Below are 8,128 nucleotides of genomic sequence, written 5' to 3' on the forward strand. Positions count from 1 at the left end.
TGGAACAATTCTGTTGATTCAATTTGAGTTATTTTTGATTGATTTATTATCTACTTCATAAATGGATATTGTACTCTTTCATGACAGCAGAGAATGAAATTGAATAAAGTATCAGAGGTGGGTATATAGTAAGGTTAGGGCAGTTCTTGTTAAGTGTATACTTACTAATGCAATGCAAAATATTGCATATATACTTTTTATATGCAATATTTTTTATGCAACCTTAAACAACCTAAGTGACCAAAAAACAACCATTGGAATTGTTGATTTTAAACACAATATAATTTTTAAAATTTTTGTTGTATCTTGCAGCTCTTAAGCTGCTGTGTACAATATAGTATAAAAGGTTGTATATACTTCTTTACTATTTTCATTTTTCTATTGGGAAAAGAAAGTTTCAAACATCAATCAAACAAAACAAACACTTCGATAAGTTTAATAAAAATGAGCATGAATAATACTGAATAAATCCCAATTCTCTGGCTCGCACCAGTGTTTTTATGGGAGGAGTTGTAAAAACCAAATTACCCAAGTAAAGACACACGTGACGTGGCCCCGATTCGTCCAACCCCCTGTCAATCATTCCTGGAGGCATGTCCAGACCGGACTTCGTGGCTGTCAGAGTCCCGACTTTAACAAGACAGACAGCTGCTTAACCGGGGGGGGGGGCGAAATGTCTGCGGTACCCGATGGAAAGAAGCTCGTCCGGAGCCCCAGCGGGCTTCGTATGGTGCCGGAAAACGGAGCCTTCCACAGCCCTTTCTCCCTGGAAGAGCCGCAGTGGGTCCCGGACAAAGAGGTGAGGCATCGCGGGGCTGATTCGGGTTAGAGTGAGAAAGGCATCGAAGCTTCAGACATTGGAGAGAAGCTAATGTTTGCTAGGCCCGTAAACAGAGCTAATCCGGTTGAGAGTTTCAAAATAAAGCAAATTAAACGATTGAAACTTTTCATTTCTAAAGGGTAGTGATATAGAGAACATACATTGTGTGTTTTGTATTATGTAAGTATTTCAGAATGTTCCACTTTGTTCTAAGTTTTACATGTAAAAGCAATAAGCGTAAAACCTCTTATTTGAATAATACTCTTGAGAGGTTGGTGTACACCATGGAGTAGTGTGTTTGCTTCCCCATGTGCCCTGTCGAGGTTTTCCTGAGCAAGACACCTAACCCCTAATTGCTCCCCAGGCTAAAATGTAATGCATGGGTTATAATACATTATATGTCGCTTTGGATAAAAGCATCAGCTAAATGACATGTAATGTATAACTTCAATCAACAAAATAATTAAACAAATCTGTGTTGTGTAGTCAAATACAATATCTACCAAACCAGACCATTGGAATAGTCAAGTGTTAGTATCTTAAACATGTTTAATACCTGGGTAAATGTACTATTACTGCTTTTAATCACTATGTGACGTCAATGTGTCGCTGCTAAAGCGTTTTTACTTTCGAGGGACGGCCCCCTAACATCCGGTTCACTCCGTGCTAACCGTGGCTAACTAGACGAGCCGCTGGCCATCGCTGGCCGCGGTACTGGGCGTTGCACAGCTAGCCTGGCAGCTAACATTTATTTATCACGACAAGCTGCTGGTTTACTGTCAAGCAGAGCTACGATGCTGTAATTCCCCAGTAGATGGTTACGAACGAAGTGGTTCGTTAGTTGGCTAGCAGCGTTGCGGCTAGCTGCTACATGCTAGCAGCGCGCGGTGCGCGTGCGTCAACTGGACAAACAACACAAAGAGGCACTTTGGGCAGACAACGTTAATCATCTCTGCTGCTGGTTTATCTGCTCAATATTCAAATGGAAACCCGTATAACTGTTCCTAAAGTGGTGTGGATTATATCCACAGCCCACTATTGTGATAGAAATGACAAAATCCCAAAAGTAAAACAAGGTTTTAAGGTTGTAAATGTTCTACACCAGACATCATTTCTGATCTAAACAGGGCAGGATCTATCACAGTATTACTCATGTGTCTCTTTTAGTTCAGTTTTTATTGTCTCCTCTTTCATTAGAACCTGGAGAAAAAAAAGTGTCTGTTGACCCACAATAGAAATGAAGCAGTAAGTGGTAACTAAGTAAAACAAAAAAAAAGTAAAACGATTCTTAGCTGAAACATTTAGTGAAATAAATATTATTTAGTGAGTCGTCCTTGAATGATTGTGCAACGTTGTTTTGTAATAGATTCAAATACTTTAGGAGGGACATGTGTGTCTGATAAGCCAACTCAGCATGTTGTGTAACCTGTCCGTCCTCTTCCCGTCTCCCAGTGCCCGAGGTGCATGCAGTGTGACACCAAGTTCGACTTCATCAGGAGAAAGGTCGGTTTGGTTTCCGTCACGACAAATCACACCTCCATCTTCCTGGGAACAAAGCAAGCAGTTGAACTGGAGAATTTGAGTCCTTTTATTCATTTCCCCTCTTTTTTTTTTCTTTTGGCATCGAGTCCCGCTTCTTTCCAACGACATTCTGGACTCTTTAATTCACCAAATGACTTCAGCACATCTGATGTCAGTGATTCACATTTTTCTGCAGACTTTGGGTCGAATAAACACTTTCTGCCCCAAGTTGTGACTAAAGTCAGGCACTCTGAAGTCTGTCTGGGAGCTGATACTGTTTTATGTGTCACTATCACCCAGCCGGGTCAGTACAGTATATGTGACCCCTCCCTCCCCCCCCTCCCCCTCTCTCCCTGCAGCATCACTGCCGGCGGTGCGGGCGGTGCTTCTGTGACAAATGCTGCAGTAAGAAGGTGGCGCTGCCCCGCATGTGCTTTGTGGATCCGGTGCGTCAGTGTGCCGAGTGCAGCCTGAACTCCCAGAAGGAGGCCGAGTTCTACGACAAGCAGGTCAAAGTGCTCCTGGCGGGTGAGAAGTTCGGCGCACTTTATTTCATTTATTTTAGAAATCTGCAACGCCTTCATCAAACGAAAGACAAAAGCACGTAGGAACGCAATAGAAATCATCACGAGCCCCTGATAGTGTGGGTGATTTAAAGCCTCCTGCTTTACTGGTGAGGGTTGTGTAAAAGCCACGACGTCATCTACAGCAACACAATGTGCATCTACAAGCATTTGCTGCTTTAGCAGATCCGAGACGTTCCCTCTGCTCATCACGCGTGTGCTCGTGTTTTCAGGCGGAAGCTTCGTCGTCACTGCGGGAGCGTCGGAGAAGTCCGAAGCGATGACGTGTCGCCTCTCCAACAACCACAGGCGAGCTTTACAACAACAACAACAACAACAACAAAAAACCCATTTAAAAGGGTCGAGACCCCTGATTCTACGCATAACTTTACACTTCTTGGTTTAGAAATACTAACACGTTTTTATAGAAATGGTTTTATTTTGTTCTGCGTGTTGTATTTAAATAAATAATGTATAAAAAAAAGCAAGACTCCATTTAGAATCGGGTCACGTGACTCCGTGTGGCGGCTGCAGGTACCTGTTCCTGGACGGGGAGACTCACCTGGAGGTGGAGCTGTCTCGGATCTCCAGCATGCAGATTCTGACGGACGGCTCGAGTCCGGCAGGTGAGCGGTTCGCGAGTCGGGGGGGGGGGGGGGGGGGCGAAGGTCGGCTGACTCTTTGCGTCGCCGCGGCGACGAGGTTTGAGTCGCCGGAAGCCGCCGTGTCTCCGTGGTTTTGAGTCCACTAACCAGCCGAAAGAGAACGTCTTAACTAACGAGCTCCTTGTCCTCTGCTGCTCTTCCTCCTCCTCCTCGTCCTCCTCTGGACTCTAGAGAAGGACATTCACACTTACACCAGTCTGCTGGACACTCAGTTTATCTCCGAAGGTCAGCGGCTCACTGCGCTCGTCATCCTCCTCCTCTTCTTGTTCTTTTATTTTCATCTCGTGTGCATGGAGTTTAATACTTTGATGTTTTCAAGTCTCACTCTGTCCCAAAAGTATCTTTGCGGAGTCCCTTTATTCCCCCTGTAGTGCACGGTGCATCTTCTCCACTCCCTGCATCCTTTTTGATGGGTCGTTTTATTTTGAAAAACATCTCGCTTCCTCTTGTTTCTCTAATCCATTCATTTCGTTGCATCTATGTGTTTGTGCATGTATTATTTTAAAGTTTATTGATAAAGCACATTCCTCCAGCAAAGCAATTTAAGAGATTGTCGATATTCTCGTGAATCAAGACATGAAACTTAACAAACCCATTTGTTTTTTCTTTAGTTTAACAATCATTAATTAACCAGCTCAGTCACCGAGCTGAAGACCCAAGTCTTCTTCCTGCTGAAACACATGACCCACAAAATATAAGCCTCAGGCTTCCTCAGTTGCATCTTTGTGTGTGTGTGTGTGTGTGTGTGTGCGCGCAGGAGGGTCGTCGCGTGCTAACGGCATGCTGCTCCACTTCAAGCCGGCGGGCTCCCAGGAGCCTCGGCAGCTGCGCGTGGAGGCCGCAGACGACCAGAAGGCGGCCTCCCTGTGGCTGGCGGCGATGCACAAGGTGCCGTGTTTGTATTCATGTCTGTTGGTCCTGAGGCTCCCTGCCGACGTCAGGATCTTCTCTCGAGCTCTTTTTTTTTCTGGCGTCTTTGGCGGCCCACGTGGCGGCGAGGTGTAACCGCAGGCTCCCAGAGCTCACAGCTCGTGGTGGGTTTTTTTCCTGGAATGAGGCCTCAAGCCCCCCGGTTAGCTAAAACCCAAGAGCTTCCCCCCAGGGGGCGAGAGACGGAACCGCCATGGTGTTACCTCATTCATCTCAGCATACACGCTACTAATAACTACCCGACAGAAACTTTGTATCATAAGTCATTCATTAAGTGATTATTATAGAAAGCTTTTACAAACTATAAGCTGCAGCTTGTGTTTGACTCTGTGGTGTAAACCTGTTGTTTCATCATCTTCATCTTCTCCTCTCAGGCGGCAAAGCTGCTGTACGAAGCTCGGGACCAGTGACCCCCCCCCGGACCTCCAGGCAGCGGGGGGGGGGACCAGGTGCAGAGTTGGTACTCATGGGTCTGGTTCGGCGTCGGTTCCTTTGTGCTCCTGAAGAGGAAACACTTTATTACCTCTGAGCTTTTTGCGTCTGGATCCTTTAAAACGGCTCAACTTTCACTCGATAACAAACGTTTAATGTGTTCATTCATCCTTTTCATAACTTCAGCTGGATGAACACTTAATAGTTTTATATGCTGCAGATCTTTTGTCTCATCTGGGATTTTATTTCCTCGAGGACGTGATGAGACACTTTTTATCTCCGATTTAAAGTATTTGGAATCGTTCTATTATTATTATTATTATTATTTACTTAGATTTAAACCTTCTATTCACTGATTCTAGTGAAGCACAAACACATAAATAAACGCTTTAAATGTAGTTTCATGTATTGGAGTTTTGTATGAGCTATTTTATCAACTATTCCTCCTTTTTAACACGATGAGTGAACGTACTCACATCGCAGTTTGTGTAACATTTGTAAACAGTTATTTTTTTGTTTTTGCCCCAAACAGAGTTTTCTTACTTTTTATCGTTAGTTGTAACAAACAGGAGGAGAAATCTGCTTCTTGCACCAGTCACGTGTTGTGACAGTTTATTCTGTTTGGGACCAGTTGACTGGTTTCTAAGAGTCGACCCAGGTGTCTTCCTCTGTTATTATTTTTATTAGTATTATTATGACATTTCAATATTTCACAAAAAAAAACTACGACTTTCTTCACTCTGATAATATTTCAAATTGAGAAATATCTTTTGTGTATTAAACTGCGAAATTAAATTCATGAAACGTGGGTGCGCCAGAAGGGGCGGAGCTTTGCCCCTGCAGCCGATCTGATTCGCTCGTTGCTGAGGGGCGGAGTCAAACATCTCCTGTTTGTTTCTCATGTGACGTAACGGCACAAACTGGAAAACACACATTTCTGCTCCTCACAAAAAGCCAGGAGGATGTTTTTTTGAGTGACTCATTTGTTTTAACTCTAAGTATCTTGTAACCGTTGAAGAATAATATTTTGTCTCTTAACCCATTTATAACGTTGGACACATAAGCATGAAGTGTGTTGTCTCACTAGATGTTTCAGGTGGAAGAGGACGTGAGATGAAAGCTGATTATTTTTAAATGCTGGGTTGCATTTCCCTCGCTGACACTACGTGATGACCAAGTATCGCTGGCTGGTTCTTATAAATCTTAATGTGTCTTCCCAGTTTTGGGCTTGAAGAAGCAACTTAAACAGTTTGATGAAGAACAGCTTTGGATTTGATGACATTTGACCTTTTTTAGTGTCATTGACCCCCCAAACTAGACCGCATTCTGCACCTCCTCTTTGTCACATAAAGTTTATTTTTATACGCTGCTCACCTAAGAAATCAAACCACTCGTTGTTCTGTTTGAGGAAAGCTCCTCGAGGTTCTTCTGTTGTCCAGATGTTTGTCGTGAAGGTGTCTGATGGCTGCACAGAGGACAGAAATGAAAAAGATCTCTTTGATTCCCGCACAGTTCGTCTGATGCGTCTTCTTCAGCTCTTAACATCTAATCCGTATCGGCCCCTTTAATCTGAAAGCACTCAATTCTCCATGAAGCCTTGCAGTTGAAATCAATATGTGTAGGAGCCATATTCATTTGGTACTATTTAATTTAATTTTGCTCTGTGCCACTAGGGGCTGTATGTGCTTTGTGGCTCAGCTGACCTCAGATCAGCCCAGGTAGGCCATTTAACCTGCAGGCATCCCAGACACAGGTGTTGCCAATTTGGGAAGCAAACAGTTTTCGACTGTGCCAGTGTGCGTATGTGCCTTTGTGGAGCAATACGGTTTGTTATTTTGGGGTAAATGTATAATGAGCAAAGTTTGCCGCTATATAAATTTGCATGTAAAATAAACATACAAATTGATTGGAACAACCGGGGAACTCTCCGTTTTTGCTGTGTGCGAGCGCACCGGGCGCACGTCTGAACCTATCCGCCTTATTGGTAACCAGTACTAGACTTCGTTTAGGACTTCGTCAGTACACTTTAGGTCGAAAACTGCTTCGACTTGGATAACTATTCATCGAGACGACGTGGACCTGTTAAACTGTGGATTAACGGAGTTCGTTTGGAAACCACGGATGTGAGGTGGGCAAAATGTTTGGAGTTGCCGATGGTTGAGTGAAGCTGCACCGGAGCGAGCTGCAGGGGCAGAAATACCAGCATCAGCTGACCGGGACAACATTCATCAAAGCCGGCCAACGCTCGACTGGGGTATGTGGTGATCAGCGCTGATATTATGAATGGCCATGGTAATTTGTGTGCACACATTCGCGTAAATCCAATGCATTGGTAGCAAACGCGCAACCGTCTAAAAATAACTTTACGCGTCTAGACGAGTTGTTGCGCAACACAAACAATTTTGCGGGCTTGCCAATTCACTTTGCGTGGTCATTATGGCCGAAGAGCAAAAGGGCCAACTGGGACTTGAGACTGAACTTGTGGGTGCAGGGGTAAAATCTGTAACTAAAAAACGTGTGGTTAAATTAACACCCAAAGCTTTGTTGGAAAAAATAAGCATTTTAGAAAAGGAAAGAAAGTCTAAATTTAATAAACTGTCGAATGCAAAGGAATCTATTGCTAAATTGATGGGTGATAAAGAGAATGTAAGTGAGGTTGAAAATGAATTTAACATGTTTAATGAGTTGAGTGGCAAAATACAGCAGGTGCATACATCTTTATTGGGTTTATTGCCTGCTGATGAAGCAAGCAAACATGAAATATGGTACCAGGCTAAAATGTTGAATATCCATGAGTTTATTGTGGGTACAAATCAATGGTTGTATGACATTAAAGGATGTCCAGCCACCAAAGTAGGTGATGATGATGATGATGATGATGATTTGCCAGGTCAAACTGAAATTCAAGCTGAGCAAACTGAAACTGTGCAAAGTCAAAATGTAATTGGACCAACAGAAAAACACACAGTTGTTAACAACACTTTAAAGGAGCATGAAATGGATGGTCCTCAAACCGTTGCTGGCAATGCTGGAAGTGGAAATGAGGCCGATGCCAGCAATGGAATTGGAGTTGCTGGTGGAAAGGATGAGGAAGAGGAAGATCAGATTCAACCTCATGATAGCATTTCAAATGTGCAGTCAAGGCACCATGGCTCAAAGGGCGGATCCTCAAGATCCTCCACTTCTTCAGCCAGATG

The 8,128-nt window shown here is 43.7% G+C and overlaps 1 protein-coding gene across 4 annotated transcripts; it reads left to right on the forward strand.

Moving 5' to 3' along the window:
* The first annotated feature begins 559 nt into the window (after positions 1–559).
* zfyve21 (zinc finger, FYVE domain containing 21) lies at positions 560–6,245 on the forward strand. 4 transcript variants are annotated; one of them, XM_037487012.2, is made up of 9 exons: positions 561–799; positions 2,273–2,323; positions 2,701–2,869; positions 3,138–3,213; positions 3,439–3,530; positions 3,741–3,794; positions 4,327–4,457; positions 4,874–4,898; positions 4,941–6,245. In XM_037487012.2, exons 1-9 carry the CDS (start codon positions 674–676, stop codon positions 5,123–5,125), a joined length of 909 nt encoding a protein of 302 aa, XP_037342909.1. In that variant the 5' UTR covers positions 561–673; the 3' UTR covers positions 5,126–6,245. The 4 variants fall into 4 exon arrangements, with proteins under 4 accessions (XP_037342912.1, XP_037342909.1, XP_037342910.1 ...); XM_037487015.2 differs by having other exon boundaries at positions 560–799; positions 4,874–5,082; XM_037487013.2 differs by lacking the exon at positions 3,741–3,794.
* Positions 6,246–8,128: the final 1,883 nt, after the last annotated feature.

Source organism: Pungitius pungitius, chromosome 14 (assembly GCF_949316345.1).
Source record: "Pungitius pungitius chromosome 14, fPunPun2.1, whole genome shotgun sequence".
In the NCBI taxonomy this organism is placed as follows: Eukaryota; Metazoa; Chordata; class Actinopteri; order Perciformes; family Gasterosteidae; genus Pungitius; species Pungitius pungitius.

Coding starts and splice junctions, on each gene's coding strand:
- zfyve21 (XM_037487012.2), top strand. CDS start 674: ATGTCTGCGGTACCCGATGGAAAGAAGCTCGTCCGGAGCCCCAGCGGG. Junction 800..2,272: donor AGTGGGTCCCGGACAAAGAG/GTGAGGCATCGC, acceptor CCCGTCTCCCAG/TGCCCGAGGTGCATGCAGTG. Junction 4,458..4,873: donor GGCTGGCGGCGATGCACAAG/GTGCCGTGTTTG, acceptor TTCTCCTCTCAG/GCGGCAAAGCTGCTGTACGA.